At 40.3% G+C, this 18,098-nt stretch overlaps 1 protein-coding gene and 1 long non-coding RNA gene across 6 annotated transcripts in view; one reads left to right on the top strand and one right to left on the bottom strand.

Annotated features, from left to right (window-relative positions):
* The window catches only part of wdr86 (WD repeat domain 86), a 41,512-nt gene that overhangs the window by 8,421 nt on the left and 14,993 nt on the right, over positions 1-18,098 (bottom strand). For 2 of the 5 annotated variants that reach the window (XM_003221919.4, XM_008112264.3), the window contains exons 5-7: positions 16,205-16,340; positions 12,515-12,618; positions 3,011-8,366 (exon numbers count right to left, since the gene is read on the bottom strand). In XM_003221919.4, the coding sequence (XP_003221967.1) occupies positions 8,148-8,366; positions 12,515-12,618; positions 16,205-16,340 (459 nt within the window). In that variant the 3' untranslated portion in view covers positions 3,011-8,147. Of the gene's footprint in view, positions 1-3,010; positions 8,367-12,514; positions 12,619-16,204; positions 16,341-18,098 lie in introns of those variants that run through there. The other 3 variants (XR_506530.3, XM_008112266.3, XM_008112265.3) reach the window with 2 other exon arrangements.
* LOC134292475 (uncharacterized) lies at positions 575-18,036 on the top strand. Its single transcript, XR_009999719.1, has 2 exons — positions 575-626; positions 16,137-18,036. It is a non-coding gene; the product is annotated as an uncharacterized LOC134292475 (long non-coding RNA).

Raw genomic sequence — 18,098 nt, 5'->3', positions numbered from 1 at the left:
AGGAGGGAGAAAAATTGGCTGGAAGTCTCAGAAGCATCCCATTAGCACACCCACCCACCATCCCCGCATTACAAGGCTCAAGCGATTGAGGTTGACCAAACTAACTCATCGTGGTTTTTATGTTGTTCCCTCTACTTCACGGTCTTACCCATCATCCTTGCTTGACTGTACCAACAAAGAAAAAAATCAAAGATATGGTACAGTCCTTTGAGGCAGACTTAGATACAGAAATTAAAGCAATGAATGAAATGCAATAGGTGTGTAAATAAACGGAATAAGTTGCAATATATCTCTATCTTGTGCAGGGTAAAGATCTTGAGGTACTCGATGTTTTTGGACTGCAATCCAATCCAGACATATTCATTTATTAAATTTTAATTTATTGAATTTATGAATCTTGTGGTTAGTCCCAACTAGAGAAAAATCAATTGACTCGGTGAGATTATACTGTGACTTTACTCTCCATATTAACTCTTGATTTGATAGGCTCACACAGAATTTAAACTAACCAATAGGATTCAAGACTATATGATGCTTCATTCTTGTTGCTAAAGGTCACAACCAGCTGTTTCATGGCTGTTCCTCATGAATACCTGTTGTAGAGGAGCTATCCAACCTGAAAACAGGTGAGGTGAATGTTCCTGAAAGGCTAAGATGTGTAATGATGCCTTGTTTCTCCAAGAATGTTGTTAGATAGATAGATAGATAGATAGATAGATAGATAGATAGATAGATAGATAGATAGAATCCTGTCTCTTGGTGGTGGTAATTAGGTGTTGTAGATCAGTCACCAGAGGCTGATGGTTTAACTGGTGATTTAGAGAGGATTATGAGCTTTCCTGTGGCACAAAGTGATGGGCCCTCAAGTCTAGGAAATGATGGTTCTATCTGTGAGAAAACCGGCTCAGAAAATGCAGGGCCTCAAGGTCATTCAGTGAAGTCAGAAGTAGCAACAGCATATAAAGAATCGAGTGAAGAGCTGAGTGATAAAAAGGATTCCCATGGGAACCCACCTGCAGCTACAGAGATCCAACAAAAGTCTTCATTTACACACCAGAGTTGAAAATAGATTGCATTGTTCAGAGAGATTACGTGGGGAAGTTGTAAAAGAAATTCATGGGAAACAGAATGATTTCATGGGTGTCTATTAAACAACAAGTTGTTTACCTTAAGGTTAGTTCAGGCAACGCTGTGTAAGAGTGAAGCTAAGCCTGAGTTCTCTTGTTCCTGTTTCAAGTCAAGCTTTGATTTTGGACTTAATTTATCCTATAAATTTTCTGTGTTCCTGTTCGTGTATTCCTATTCAAGTGTTATTAGTTATACCTTCATGATTACGGACTTATGCTGTATCTGTGATTCCTGGCTGTTCCTGGACTTTAGTAACTCAAAACGCAGATGTCTATAATCTACAGTGAAACGTAAAAAGGAAAGTATGGTATATAATGTGTGGGTACTACTTTGGTAATGTAATATTATCTTCTATATAAACAACTTTTAGTGGCACTTGTTATACAAGCTGCAAAAGAAGGGGATTATGGTGTCATATTAACAACAATCTAAACTGGATAGTGGTAGATCATAGCCCTCTGGAAACTCTTACGTTTACTAATAGTATATATTGCAATGAATACTTTACTTTAGGTATCCATTCATTGCAATATATACTATTAGTAAACGTAAGAGTTTCCAGCGGGCTATGATCTACCACTATCCAGTTTAGATTGTTGTTAATATGAAACCATAATCCCCTTCTTTTGCAGCTTGTAAAACAAGGGCCACTAAAAGTTGTTTATATAGAAGATAATATTACATTACCAACGTAGTACCCACACATTATATACCATACTTTCCTTTTTACGTTTCACTGTTCCTGGACTTTGCCATCTCTGGAACTTTATGAGACATTTGGATTATTGTTTGGATATCACCTGTTGCTAAACCTTTTTGGATTATATATTTTCTTTTCTTGTTCCTGATTTTTATATGATTTTTAAATATTTTTATAATAAACTGTCTGCTTATATTCCTGGATGTGTTTCCAGGCCTGGAGTGCAACATTAGGCTCAATTTCAGTTGCCATTTGAATTGGTATTGGAAGGGAGCAACGTTTCATTAAGGGCTGTGATCTATTATTCTGGAACGGAGGGCAGGAGGGTGACGTCTCCTAATAAGGATCCTTCTGACTATCCCTTTGAAAGAAAACCATGATGAATAGATAATAAGGGGGAGAGAAAAGTAGCTTGTGTGGCCTAACAGCAGCTAGGTCATACTGCGAATAGTTCTCTTTCAAAGCACCATTTCCTGTACTCATTAATTACTACGGCTTATGAAACGAGGAGAGCTAGGCAGTATATTATTATAAAAACAAAACTAGGCAGTCTGGCATATACATGACCAGTCACCCATTCAGGAATATGAGAGGTCTGTGGACTTCATGTATGTCTGTAATAGTTCAAAATATTCATACTGCATATTGCAGTATTGCAGTATGCAGTTCCCAGCAGTTCCCAGCAGTCCTAGGCAATGTACCCAATGGTGAGGAATGCTGAGACCTGTAGTCCAACAACATCTGGTGTGTTGTATTATTCTAAATATTGCTACAGACTGAGACTGGAGATAAAGGAAATTAGCTCATTTATGGCCACCTCGTGCTACTTCACTACTTTAAAAGTGCATTTCAACCTCATTTCTAGCCCTGCGTCAACATACAATGTTCAGTGACTTTCAAGTCAACTTTTCATTTCTTCCAATTCCCATATCTTAAAAAGGATCATGCTTAAGTCTGATTTTTAATTTTGATATGGATTGTTTGAATCCTTTTTACATGTGTTCTGCACCCCAGTTTGGTCTCTGTTTTGATCCTGCACTACGTTGATGTTTGTTGTCATTGACAGGAGGTCAAATGCCTTTCCTTCTGAGTAGACACATATCGGATTATACTGTGTAAAGCACAAATAAATAAGGCAGAGACACAATGGTGTTTAAAATCCAAATAAGCACACAACAAATGAACAATTTGATGTGATATTTAAATCTGTGGATGTACAAGTATAGTTAGTCATACATATTTATATGGATTTAACTTCAGCAGATTTGATTATTTGCAGATTTGTTTCATATGTTTTCTTGAGAAATCTTGAGATCATCCAGCATGACTTTATGGACAACTTTTGGCAAAAGGTGACCACAGGAAGGTTTTAATTTGCAAGAAATTGTGGAATTTACAGGAAACTCCAGAGTATCCTGGAGTTTCACTATTATCTGGGCAGCTAAACTGGGGAGAAAGGATGGGGACTACTGATTGTAGAGGAATCCCTTGATTGTTTATTTGCACACTTACATGTGTCCGCACTATGCAGAAGCCAGCATCTCCATGCACTGTTACTAAATTCAATGTCATCTCCAAAACCAAGTCTTCTTATCCAACCCCTTTTATTCAACATTTCATGGACAACACCTGGGCTACAGTATATTACCAAGAAAACCACCAAAAATGTACACAGAACAAAAAGTATTCATCTCAATTACATGCCATGCTACAACAAAGTTCACAACAGTTCCATATTTATGGCTCAGTGGTTATCTAAAAAAAAATGTTAGGAGAGAGAACAGAGAAGATGTTCATCCCTAGATCAAGAAGATTCACTATCCAAGGAACAGATGCTTTCAAAGCCTCAAAGCACTAACAGGTAAGTGCTCCCAAGACCTTGGAAAAGTTGCTTTTGGGGAGTACAGCTTTCTGAAATCCATAGCCAACATTTTTTTCCGTGTCAGGAATGACTTGAGAAACTGCAAGTCGCTTCTGGTGTGAGAGAATTGGCCGTCTGCAAGGACGTTGCCCACGGGACGCCCAGATGTTTTGATGTTTTACCATCCTTGTGGGAGGCTTCTCTTGTGTCCCCACATGGGGAGCTGGAGCTGACAGAGGGAGCTCATCCACGCTCCCCCTGGATTCGAACCAGCAACCGTCAGGTCAGCAACCCAAGTCAGTAGTCCTTCCGGCACAAGGGTTTAACCCATTGTGCCAATGAGGGCTCCAAAATTATCAGAGGTCATTTCACAAGGGGAATGCCAGGTTTTACACTCCAAAATACCCAAAATTTCCAAAGCACTGTTTTCTATTTGCATCCTACAATCCCACCTCCAAGCCCAAATAGATGTAGGTTATTCTGCTGGCTTTTGGTGCCACTTGGTCCTTCCTTTGCACATTCTGGAGAGCGCAATGCTTATCTCTGCTGAAAGGATTCATGTTTCCTGCCTGCCAAGAAACCTACCCACTTCTCTCCCATTTCTGAAATAACTTAATGCAAATCCCATTCCATCACGAATCCTATGGAGATTAGCTAACGTATCTCAGCCACCCCCAAAACACCCCCTCTGCCTTCCATCCAGAACTGAAGACCAAAATCCACCCACCCTTTCCTTTCAAAAGCAAGGATGTCCACTAAGGATGGCTAGAAGAATGAAAAATAGGGGGATAGATAGCTCAGCCTTTGAAAGGAAGCATCAACAGATGTCTAATATGAAGAAATTGGGAGATTTCTGATATCTGTGGAATAATTAACAGTATTGCACATGTCAATTTGCTGACAAAGGAGCCATTTATCTCTGCCGAGAGGAAGCCATTCTGCTTTTGCTACCAGATATGTGCAGCTGTGTTCATCAATGGGCAGGGGCACTTGATACATGCTTCGTGTTCATTTCTGCTCATGTTAATAGCAAGGTGGAGATATGTTTGCACAAGGCGACTGACAGAGCAAGGTGTCTGCTCCTTCCTCTGCATATTCCCTCCCAGGCTACAGGCTGTTAATTGTCTTGCACGGTGCCAGGACATTTATGCAATGATTTGGTGACTACTAGCCACTTTTACTATACTTCTAAGCTTAATTTCCCTCTGACCTCACTGTCTACAACTCTCCTTCCCTCCCATCCATGTGCACCACATATAAACCTGAAATTCTAGATAATGCTTCATGCCACTGATGAAATGACCTACAGTCAATTCAAGCAGCTGCTAAAATGAGATTTTCTGGTGCCACAGGACTCTTTGTTGTTTTGTCCTAGAGTAACCCCACCGAGAGCTTCAAACACACCTTGCTAGATTCAGACCAGTCTCTTGGGAGGGAAATTAACCCCAGGATATTAAGCAAAGAGACACTTAATTGGGAATTACTAACCTGAAAAGCAGCTTTCGCTGGGCACATTCTGTGATGTTCAATGGAAAGAAGGAAATGCATGCCCAGAAAAAGAACCAGAAGATTCTTAGATGACCATGGGCTTAAGGCAATGAGAGATCTCTAGACCCGTCAGGATTTAAACATCTCAGGAGATACTGAGTACTTCTAGGGAGCTTATGGATGGACACTGTATGAAATAACACTGCCAATGGAAATACTTCTACTTCTATAACTCTCTCAACACAGGTAGCTTTGCAAAGGATGGAATGGCAGCTATGGTTCCTCCTTGCAGCAGCAACGTATTTTGCACCCAGATCATGCTTTTCATAGACTTTGAAAAGTCTTATATCTGTCTTCATGCACTTTAGCATACAGCATTTGGCACATCAGGACTGATGGATAAGATCCAGATTGTGTCCCTGTTCTTTTTCATGTTTTACAGTACACCCCTCGTATCCCCAGAAGTGCCATCTGCAGCTTCATTTATTCCAATAGAATATGTCCTCTCTAACCATTTTCTAGATTCTCCAGCATGACTCTATAGCAGGTATGGGCAAATGTTGGCCCTCCGGGTGTTTTGGACTTCAACTCCCACAATTCCTAACAGCCGGTAGGCTGTTAGGAATTGTGGGAATTGAAGTCCAAAACACCTGGAGGGCTAAAGTTTACCTATACCTGCACTATAATATACTTGGAATATGCTATCTGAGAGGTTTTTAAGCAGAGGCTAGATGGCCATCTGTTGGGAATGCTTTGATTCTGTGTTCCTGCATGGGAGAATGGGGTTGGACTAGATGGTCCATGGGATCTCTTTCAACTCTACCATTCTATGCTCGGGATGGAAGTCCTTCATTTCAATAAGGTTTGCTATATGTAGCAGGTCTCAGGAAACACACTTGGGGATCTAATAGTGAAACCCTCTGATTTTTACCAGGAACTGGCACATAATATTCTGGGATCATGTATGAATCTACAAAAGAAAATCAGAAAGAACAGGAACATAATCTGGGATATTCTTTGGGTGCACATACGCTGTAGCGTGAATGCAATTTAACACCAATTTAACTGCCATGCTGTGGAATGATGGGAGTCGTAACTTTACATAGTCTTTAGCCTTCTCGGCCAAATAATTCCAAATCCCAGGTTTTCATAGTAGCCGGAGGCCCCTTCTACACTGCCCTATATCACAGGATCTGATCCCAGATTACCTGTTTATCCCAGACTGTCTGGCAGTGGAGACTCATAGAATCATAGAGTTGGAAGAGATCTCATGGGCCATCCAGTCCAACCCCCTGCACATCCAGTCCAACCCCATTCTGCCAAGAAGCAGGAAAACCACATTCAAAGCACCCCCGACAGATGGCCATCCAGCCTCTGCTTAAAAGCCTCCAAAAAAGGAGCCTCCACCATATAATAATCCAGTTCAAAGCAAATAATCTGGTATCAGATCCTGGGATGTTGGACAGTACAGATCCAGCCTTAGATACACCATAAAACTCCTCAGAGATAAAGGACAAGGGATTTTGGGCATCTGCTCGGCCAATTCGATTTCTGCACAGCTGGCTCTGCAGAACAAGCCTCACAAAGTGTCAGAAGGGGAATAAAATCCAAAGTGTTGAGTTCATTTCCATTAGCCAGCACCTAACCTTCCTTGTGTGTCTATATATACCTCTTTAAACGTGTTTCCACATCTCTGTACACAGCAACATTTGGAGGAAAGGATAACATCTTTGTTTTCCAATATATCCCTCAAGTATCACATCATCTTCCCGAGCCCTCACAGACAAAAACACTTTTCCATCTCAGCACCTATATATCTATTTCTCCTCTCCTTTCTCTGCTTCTTCCAGTGGTACTGGATTTATAAACCCAGATGCTACATTAGCTTAAAACGCACTGCACATATTCAGAGAGATCTTGAAGCAGTGCGTAGGATGTCCAGAGAGGACCCTGTAGGCAACAAAACATGGTATGGCTGTTGTATAAGAAAGCAGCGTTTCAAAATGCTCTTGAGATTTGAATGCTTTCAAGAGCATGAAATATTTCTGGCTGTAATTTGCTTGCAAATGGCAAGAATAATGCTGTTCCGCCAGCAGTTGTGGATCTTACAACAGCCTGATACTACTTGTGACGGACTTGCCACGATTGGAAATGTCACTGTTTGGATTGCAATTCCAAAATTCACAAGTCATTCAGAGATTCCGGGAGCTGCGATCTAAAATTGTCTAAGCTCCAACAGTTATTTGGCAGTGCCAGGCAGGCAGCAAACACGGGAATTTAAATTAAGGTTCCTGTTAAGATAAAGGTTTTCCCCTGTCCAGTCATGTCTGACTCTGGGAGCTGGTGCTCATCTCCATTTCTAAGCCAAAGAGCCAGCGTTGTCCGTAGACACCTCCAAGGTCATGTGGTCACTGGCATGACTGCATGAAATGCCGTTACCTTCCCGCCAGAGCGGTACCTATTGATCTACTCACATTGGCATGTTTTCGAACTGCTAGGTTGGCTGAAGCTGGAGCTAACAGCAGGCGCTCACTCCGCTCCCGGAATTTGAACCCGGGACCTTTCAGTCTGCAAGTTCAGCAGCTCAGTGCCTTAACACACTTAGCTACCGGGGCTCAAGTTCCTGTTAGGCTTATCCTATTAATATCTAGATGAGGTCTGCAGATGGAATGAGGCTTTTCGAGAGCCAATGTGGAGTAATGGTTTCAGCACTGGACCAAGACCCTGGAGACCAGGGTTCAAATTCCCACTCAACCATGGAAATTTAATGAGTGATTTTGGGCAAGTCTCTCTCTGCCTCAGAACAACCCCCATAGAACAAATATCTCCAACAAAACTCCAAGATAGGATTGCCATGAGTTGGGAATGATTCGAAGGCGCACAACACACTTGCACAAGTCACAGATTGTTCCGGCACAGTCTCTGCAGTTAATAGAAGGGTGCATAACCTCTCCCACTCTAGTCCATCTATCACACAAGTTCGACGGCCTCCTGCTCCCCTCCGCTTTCCTGGTGCACTATGCACCCCACTTTGTTGTTGAAGAGGCGAGAGAGGGTCCCTTTCTGAGAGCGCCTGCCCTGGATGGATCTCTCCTTGAAGCGCCGCTTGTTCCGCTTGTAGATCTGCCGAATGTCCCAGATCCTGAGCGTGCCATCGTGGGAAGCTGTGTACAATAATTCATTGTGAATCTGGAACAACAGGCCCATGCTTAGGACAGCTTAGCCACCACAACAATTGCGGCACAGCACAGAAGCAAACAAGCAGCTTTTATTGCAAAAATGCAAGGCATGCCATTTGTACAGCAGGCTCCCCATCTTTCTATGCCCAAACCCAGAGATCTCTTTCCCTGGATATCTTTGCAAAGAAGCTGAAAATCTACCTCCTGGAGATGCTCTAGTAGGAGTTCCTGCATTAAGTGCTGTTATTGTTGTTGTTGTCGTTGTTGTTATGCTCTACGTGGAAATCTTGCATTAAGTGTTGTTGTTATTGTTGTGTTGTTGTTATTATTATTATTATTATTATTATTACTATTTTACTCTAGTTGGAAATCCTGTATTATATGATGTTCTAATTATCACTATGTAACAAAATTTGAAAGTAAGAATGGAAGAATGTTTTAGATACAAGTGGAGAAATATTACACTATGTAAAAAATTTGAAACATTTTCTGTTCCTGGTTTGAAAGTGTTATTTCCTGTTTAATTGTGCAGTACTTACTTTGAAAGTAGTTGTTATACTCCAGAAACTTCATTTTGTGGCACTTCGCTTGTAATTTTCCTTAATGGAAATATGCTATTTTTGGCCTTTCAATGTGCAAGACTGCAACTAAGTTTTTGCAGTTTAACAAACTTTTTCTGTGTTTTTATGACAGAACCAATTATGAAATGGCATTTATAACCTAGGCACAAAAAGTTTATTGAACTGCAAAAGCTTTATTTTTGCGGGACATCCTGCAACACATTTTGCTATAGTTTTTCAATGAATACCTCTTAGAGTCACAACCAATTCAACATAGTTTGTGGCAGCCACAAAAACAAAGTTTCTGGAGTATAACAACTACAGTAGAGTCTCACTCATCCAAGCCTTGCTTATCCAAGCTTCTGGATTATCCAAGCCATTTTTGTAGTCAATGTTTTCAATATATCATGATATTTTGGTGCTAAATTCGTAAATACTGTAATTACAACATAACATTACTGCGTATTTAACTACTTTTTCTGTCAAATTTGTTGGATAACATGATGTTTTGGCACTTAATTTGTAAAATCATAACCTAATTTGATGTTTAATAGGCTTTTCCTTAACCCCTCATTATCCAAGATATTCGCTTATCCAAGCTTCTGACGGCCCATTTATGTTGGATAAGTGAGACTCTACTATACTTTGTGGCAGCCACAAAAACAAAGTTTCTGGAGTAGAACAACTACTTTCAAAGTAAGTACTGCACAATTAAACAGGAAATAACACTTTCAAACCAGGAACAGAAAATGTTTCAATTTTTTTGCATAGTGTAATATTTCTCCACTTGTATCTAAAACATTCTTCCACGTCAGTCTAGTAGAGCAGACTGTCAAGGTTTCAGCACCGAAATCATGTTCCAAAGCTTAAGCCTGGGTTATATTAAGCCTTCTGACCATTCAAATGTGATACAAATCTTGGAATTTCAAGCTTTAGTAGGTCAAACAGAGCTGCTCTGTGCAGGCTAACAAAGTGGAGGAGGAGAATAGCCACCCATGAAGAGAAGATTACCATGTTATGGGGGCTTTCACAGGGATTCCATTCCTTCCTTTATCCACCGTTCTTCATGAGAATCCCCCCTACACAATCCCATAATTCCTCTTAAACAAAACCAGGCTGGGCTCTTTCAGCTGCTCTTCGCGGAGACTAATGAATGCATGGCCCACGCACAGATCCTACTCGTGATGACTTCACTCCACGCTCGGTACGAGGAGAGCCGAGGCGTCCCTTTTACGGAGACATGACTGGCTGTCAAGACACCCACAGTGTTTTCAGGGGGAAGGGATGTGTTCATGCGGAGCCAAAGGCAGCACGCAACACAACCATGACAGATCCCGTTTATTCTCCCAAGTTCAAAGCAACGAGAAATGGGGAACAACGGGAAACACAAAAGGAACTAAGCATGCAGTTCTACCTGAGCTTCAGAAAGTAGCTGATACGCTGCAGATCTCAGAATCCCAGAATCCCTTAGACAACATCAACATCCCTTAGACAACATCAAGGATGAATGCACTGGCCAATACACTAACCTTTCTTTTCCAATATATGAATAGTACTCAGAGCTAGTCACAGTGCCATTTAGGGGCCGGGCTGTGGCACAGGCTGGTAAGCAGCTGCTGCAATAAATCACTCTGACCATGAGGTCATGAGTTCGAGGCCAGCCCGTGGCGGGGTGAGCACCCATCAATTAAAAATAAAATATAGCCCCTGCTCATTGATGGCCTAGCAACCTGAGAGATAGTTGCATCTATCAAGTAGGAAATAAGGTACCACTTATAAAAGTGGGGAGGCAAGTTTAACTAATTTACAACATTGGAATGAGGAAGCGAGGAAGTGCCATCAGAGTGGATGATGAAGCAGCTGCTCCCCCCTGTGGCTAAAATCGAACATTCCCTCAGGAGAAGGTTAAATTGCCTCTGCGTCTGTCTGTCTCGGTCTCTGTTTGATGTGTTTATGGGCATTGAATGTTTGCCTTATATGTATATAATGTGATCCGCCCTGAGTCCCCTTCGGGGTGAGAAGGGCGGAATATAAATACTGTAAATAAATTTAATTGCATGCAAATGTATGCGACAGGAATAGTGATCATGAAGACCTCCAGATTTTGTTAAACTATAGCTCCCAGCATTCTTCATGTTGGAAATAGCAACCTCCTCAAGTTTGCACTAGTTATTTGTTATGTATATCATTCAGATTGCTTATTGTATTGTATATGTGTGTATAGCTTTGCAATTTTCCTTAACTCTTTGTTGTGGGAGGGGTTGCAGACAATGTGATCAGAACTGGGCTTGTTCAGCACTCAGACTCTGTTTTAGAAACAGTTCAGTTTAGGCTTCAGTAGGAACAGTATGCTTAGAGACGTCATTGGACTTTCAGACCAGACAGAAGGCATTAGACTCCATTGGATTATAAGAAAGATGCCCTGTGTTACCTATACAGAGAAACTACAGTAGAGTCTCACTTATCCAACATAAATGGGCCAGCAGAACGTTGGATAAGCGAATATGTTGGATAATAAGGAGGCATTAAGGAAAAGCTTATTAAACATCAAATTAGTTTATGATTTTACAAATTATGCACCAAAACATCATGTTATACAACAAATTTGACAGAAAAAGTAGTTCAATACTCAGTAATGCTATGTAATAATTACTGTATTTACGAATATAGCACCAAAATATCACGATATATTGAAAACATTGACTACAAAAATGCGTTGGATAATCCAGAATGTTGGTTAAGCGAGTGTTGGATAAGTGAGACTCTACTGTATTTCAAATTCTATCTGAAACCGGATTGATATGCAAAGTACCTGTATGCTGAATACATGAAGTTTGTGAGTAAACCAACTATGTTACTTTTAAAGAAGTCTGCTTATTTTGTCTCTTGAGAGCATGATTTAAAGGCAAATATATTTTAAGGGAGAATAGATGTTTTTGGGCAACTAAAAGAACACTTCTGAAACTTCAATGTGTTTTGTGCATTGGCATGTTTTTGTCCCTAACAGAACAAAGAGATATCTAAGTTTATCAGTCTAACAGATGAGAAACCTGATTGCCTTGCATGAATGCCATTTTCCCAAAAAAAGATTATGACTCAAACAGGTCATGCTTTTACCAAGAGGTTATGGGATCATTTTTTCAAAAGGGCGTGACTTCTGACTAGGTCACATCTTTCCAAAGATCATAAAATCTCCAAAAGTTTATGTAATGTGGGATAAAACTGGGCTAAACCCCATTTTATCCAATGTGATATACTGGAAATCCTTAGATGCAACTTGGACATCTGGGGCCATTATAGAGAAGTCCTAATATTCTATGAATCTATCAGTGTGAAGTCTGTTGAAATGTTATTTTAAAGGTAGACAATTATATCAGTTTCTTTGGTGATGCAGAAAAGCAGTAACTTGAAAGAGAATGAAGTCTTTTCCTTGGGATATTTCATCCCATAAGAAAACCAACCATTTCTCTACCACTGAACTCAATCTATGATCAATACCTTATAATTCAACTTGTATTCAGCCATTCTTGCCCCATGGAATTGTAGCCAAATACTTCCCATCTGCAGATGATGAAATCCCCAAAAGTTGGCAACTCACCTGGATGCAGTTGATAACCAGTTTGTGCCCTCGAAAAACTCTTTGCAGGATGCCGGTCTTTGTATTAAAAGCTCGAGCGCAAGCGTCCCCGCTTCCTGTAAACACTGTAAAAAAAAAATAGGACAAAGATGTTCGATTTCCCTCACAAAACATCAAATTATACTCCCTTAGTAAAGTATTTGCATCCAACTCATCATCCAAAGGCTCTACCAGGCAGCTAACCAAAATAAGATACAAAATATACAAGGGAAAAGAACATTAAAACCACGAACATTTAAAAGAATATTGCCAGGAAAATCTGAAAGAAAGAAAAGGGACATTCTGGGAGTTTGGGTCCACAGAAGTATCATTTCCAAACTCTGATGTAAATGTAATAATATTACCATATAATGATATAGTACAATATAGTAATTTAATGCTTATATTGTGCTATGCTAGTGATATATTGTATGTACATTTGATTTGTAAGCCGCTCTGAGTTCCCTCCGGGGTGAGAAGAGCGGGATATAAATGTAGTAAATAAATAAATAAATAAATAAATAAATAAATAAATAGGATATAAAGTACTTTGGAAACTATTGCCTAAATTGGTACCATCCGGAGTGTAATCCGGAATATAATTCTCATTAAAACAATTCTACTTCTTGAGCACATATATACCTTAACATTAATAGTCACAGGAATTAGGTTAGAGTCATGGCTTCTCCAGAATCTTTAGTGAAATCCATGGCAGCTGGAAGTATGGCTAGGACATCTAACCCTCAACCCTCTGTCCCAAAATAGGAAACATCCAGAAGGCAGTCCAAAGTTTTGAACTGCAACTCCCATTGGCCCCTGGCTGCATAAACAATGGTCAGGGATTATGAGAGCTGTAACACAAAACGCAAAACATCTGGACAGCATTGTGTACCTTACCATCCCATTCCCTGCACTACCTAATGGGTTGTTTAAATGCATTGTTCACCAAATACCAAAAACTGCAAAAAATATGTGGATTCAAAACAAATCTTATAATCCATTACAAATTAGGAATCCCATACATATCCACTCAGATTTAAACTCAGTTTAATCCAATAGGACTTCTTTGCGCATTTATATGTGCCTTCAAGTCGCCTGTTGATTTATAGAGAACCCATGAGTTTTTCATAGGTTTTTAAAGCAAAGAATACTCAGAGGTGGTTCTGCCCGTTCCTTCCTCTGAAATATAGCTAAAGAGAAGCTGACATTGATTGGCACTCTCCCACCTAAGTACTAACTGAGGCCCCTCTAACACTACCATATAATCCAGTTCCTGAATCCAGAAGTGTATTATATGGATTATATGGAAGTGTAGATCCAACCTAAGGCTGACCTAGCTTAGTTTCCAAGATCAGACAGGATCTGGTACCGTTTGAGGTATTTGCGTCTTTCAGTGGGACTTAATTCCCATTAAAAGAATGCAGAATGGTTATTATGCATAGTCCTTTTTCCAGGGAAATCCATTATCAGTGTCAACTTTTATTTGAGTAGAAAGACCATATATAACCATACAACTCCATACAATATGAGATTGTAGAGTAAATATAACATAGGGATGTAACATAATCAATGAATCAGCACTTAGCAAGCTAGACAGTATTTCTACTTCCAACCACAATTTTAATTGTTTGAGTAACACAGCAGGTCATCTTTAAACTTAACCTCTTTCACAAAGGGATATTTTTATGTGGAATGTGCTGTTCTTTTTCGTTCGGTGACACAGGTCATTGTGTGCTTTGAAAAGGTATTCAGTTACAGTCTCCACCAAGGATTATAGGCCTCTCTGGCAAACATAACTGAGAAACTTAAAAGGGAAAAACATTGCTAAAGAAACTCTCTGTCTCCACCACCATTATTGCTTTCCAAAGACATGAAATGGTGTCATGACCGTCAGATGTACTCCTGCCGTATTATTCCAAGCACTGATGCCAATACACCAATTAATTTGCTTCTATCTTCAGATCTGGGTGGGGAAACTGAGTCGTCCAGTCGGCTCAGACAAAAACCAATGACCAAAAAACAAGCAAACAAGTTTTCATGTCTACCCAATACTCAGAACATTGCAATTACGCTTTGTGTGTGTTTCTAATATATGTATGAAAATGGGAGATGATTTTGTATGGAGCAATGTCAGGTGAGATAAGGTTAAGCACACACACAAAGCTTTACCTTCTCATTAACTACTGTTTTAGAAGTGCCTAGAAATGAGCGCCATGGAATGGGTTGAGATGGCCTACCATTCTAGACAGGGTTTTCTAACACTTGTGAGAGATGGGACAATGGGGAAGTAGAAATGCCTATAGCTATCCCTCTCTCTATCATCCTTTGGTCTATGTACCCAAGCCTTTTGCTTCCTTCTCTGTTGAGGTCCCATTCAATGTCTTCAAGAAGTCAGTTAGTCCTGTTCCTTCTCTCTGAGGATCCATCTATATGAGCCAAGTGAGTCAGTGCAGGAGTGAATGGACTCTATAACATCCACATGACACAAAGGATCCATTCACCCTAATGAGGGACAATACCACTTAACACAGCATTGTCCTGCATCAAAAATGCTGTGAGATGTTCCAGATTTTTTCTGAAAATTTGGATTTTGTGTCAGTGTGAATAGTGGGCCACTACATATGAACATCTCACTTTCTCTGCCTTGGGCAGTCCATGGACAGATGGTGGCATTTACCTTCTCCTTGTCATTCTGGGTTTAGCGGCATCCACCAGGTATGGAAACGGCCTTGGCCGTCTCTTGTTGCATGTAGAGATGCCAGACGAAGCCACAAAGCGATTGGAGAAGGAAGAGGAGAAAGGATAAAGCAATTCTTTCCTCCCTCCCCTTTCTCACATCCCTTTGTGGCTCTGACTACTGTCATCAGATGCAACGAGTGATGACTACTAAGGTAGCCACTAAGCCCAGAAGGATGGAGAATAAGGATGGAGGTCCAATGGTAGTGATCAGGGTTTGGTGTCAATGGGCCATGCAGATGCCATACAGTCACTGGAGCAGATCATTGCCATCCACCAAGCTGGTAGAATGGACTCTAGTGGCACCTATCTATAGTGCCCAACTCTGGATCAATGTCACCATTTGTGGCATATGTAGAAAGTCCTTGAGAAGCAAATGACCATGGAGCAGCACTCCAGAAATGGTTGAGGTGCTTCCCCGACCCTTTCAAATACAGGTGAATTCTTTTTGGATGACTTCCTGTAAGGGATATGCATATGTGTGAGACCATGTCTACATGGGACAGGTTCTTCCGGTGGATATTATTGTTCTTGTTGTTTATTTATATTCTACGTTTTCTCCACAAGGAGACTCAAAGCAGCTGCCCTATACTAGACCTCAGACGAATAACATGATGGTAATTTTATACAATATTTTTAATAATTTTATGAGCTATATTGGGAATGGGACCCAAGTCTAAACACAAAGTTTGTGTACACTGAACCATCAAAAGCAAAGGCGACATTATCTCAGATAATTATCTATCTATATAGACTATTTTGGAGTTTTTCTGATTTCGGAATTCCAGAGAAGGGAGATTCAACTTGTAATATATCAAAGATCCATTTCATAGGTTTCCTGTGTTTGTTGTTTTTCATTTGAACACAGGGAGAATGTGACCTTTAAGCAACATGATAAGAGGAAGCAAATCAAGAAAGGATCTTGGGAGAACTTACATATCCCAGCATGGTACTTCAAAGTACTGACGCTGTGCTTGTGAGCCTTGTATGTTCGGATTCGCTCCCCAGTATCCGCCAACCAACATTTCACTGTCCTGTCAGCACTCCCTGAATACAAACATCGATTCACCAGCTAAGAGGGAAAAGACAAGAAACAAGTACTTTCATGAGAGAGTGTCTTTGGGAGCCACAGTCATCTTCAAACCAAGAGGAAAAGAAGACATAAATAACACTCATTCTCATAGAATCATAAAGTTAGAAGAGACCACATAAGCCATCCAGCTCAACCCCTGGCCATGCAGGACAAGGAGTCAAAGCAACCCAACAGATGGTCATCATGGCATAATTATGGGAGTTATAGTTTTGCAAGATGTTTAACCTTCTGTGCCAAAGAGTGCTGGGGCTTCACCAAACTACAGCTCCCATTCATGTAGAGCAGTGGTTCCCAACCTGTGGTCTGTGGACCACCAGTGGTCCGCAAGAACTAAAATATGGTCCGAGGCCTCACCGTCACTACTACTGATAATAACACAGCCCAACCCAACTTTTTTTCTTGGTGTTTTCATTTTAAGGCCTGTTCCTGGGGTTATTTGGGTTGCTGATGCAGAAAATTGCATTGGATAGACCACATCGGTTCTAGAATATGGTTTTTTGTGGACAAGTAGATGTCGACTACTGGATGGCATATGTTCTGCATCAGAAACTAGAGCTGATGTGGTCTATCCAATGCAGTTTTCTGAATCGGCACCCCAAATAACCAAAATGAATCTAAAATTGACCAAAAACTGATTCGTAACCCTTTTGGTACTAATGTTGGAAAGTGGTCCCTGGTCAAAGTGGTCCCTGGACAAGTGGTTCCTGGTCAAAAAAGGTTGGGAACCACTGATGTAGAGCGATGGTAACATAATGACTTAGCAACTTCCCAAGTGGGGCAGGTAGCAAGCCACACTTTCTGCTGTCCAACATACTTTAGAGCTCATAGTATTAACTGGATGAAAGCAAGAAGGAACAAGGTTTTTTGCAAGATCCTTCTTAAGGGTTTAAAAGTACGATCAATTTAAATAAGCTGAGAATTGGAACTTCCTCAGGACAAATCACCCCCATCCAACCTATCAGCAAGGTATTTCTGTACTACTTCAATCAATTACTAGTTTTATCCTCCTTCATTCTTCCATTGAATTTAGGTAAATAACAGAACACACAAGTTATCTCCCATTAGTGTCAGATTTTGGTAGCTTTAGCAAGGCAGTTGCATCATGTTCCTTCATACCATCCTACTGCACACATTTTCCTAATTCTATTTCTACAAATAACTCTGAACAACAATTTCAATAGATGTCGATTACACTATGTAACAGTTTTTGTTCCTGAGCTGTGAATGTCATTTCCTAATTGGATCTACATGTAAACATGGAAAACGTTTCTTAAATTGCAAAAACTTTGTTTTTGTGGGACACCCTGTAGCACATTTTGCTATAGATTTCAATTGGTGTCTCAACCAATTCAACATAGTTTGTGGCAGACACAAAAATGAAGTTTCTGGAGTACAACAACTACTTTCGAAGTAAGTATTGTACAATTAAACAGGAAATAACACTTTCAAACCAGGAACAGAAAAATCAAATTTTATAATGTGTTGTTGTTGTTGTTGTTGTTATGGCATGCACTTTGGGAGGCAACACAGATACTCCTAGAGTGACACCTTTTAATATGTGGAGAGATAAGATACCAATGTTGGTCCAATATCAGATTATTTGTAGGAAGAGCTGTACGTAATTTAAAAAGCTATGCATTTCATTAAAGAGATCCTACACCATCACTTTCTCCTACCTATTGGTGTTGTAAAACTAATTTTCCTCTGCAAGAAAAGTGTGTGGATTCCACCAACCCA

This window comes from Anolis carolinensis, chromosome 6, assembly GCF_035594765.1.
Source record: "Anolis carolinensis isolate JA03-04 chromosome 6, rAnoCar3.1.pri, whole genome shotgun sequence".
NCBI lineage: Eukaryota > Metazoa > Chordata > Lepidosauria > Squamata > Dactyloidae > Anolis > Anolis carolinensis.
This window is presented reverse-complemented; position numbering and strand designations above follow the sequence as displayed.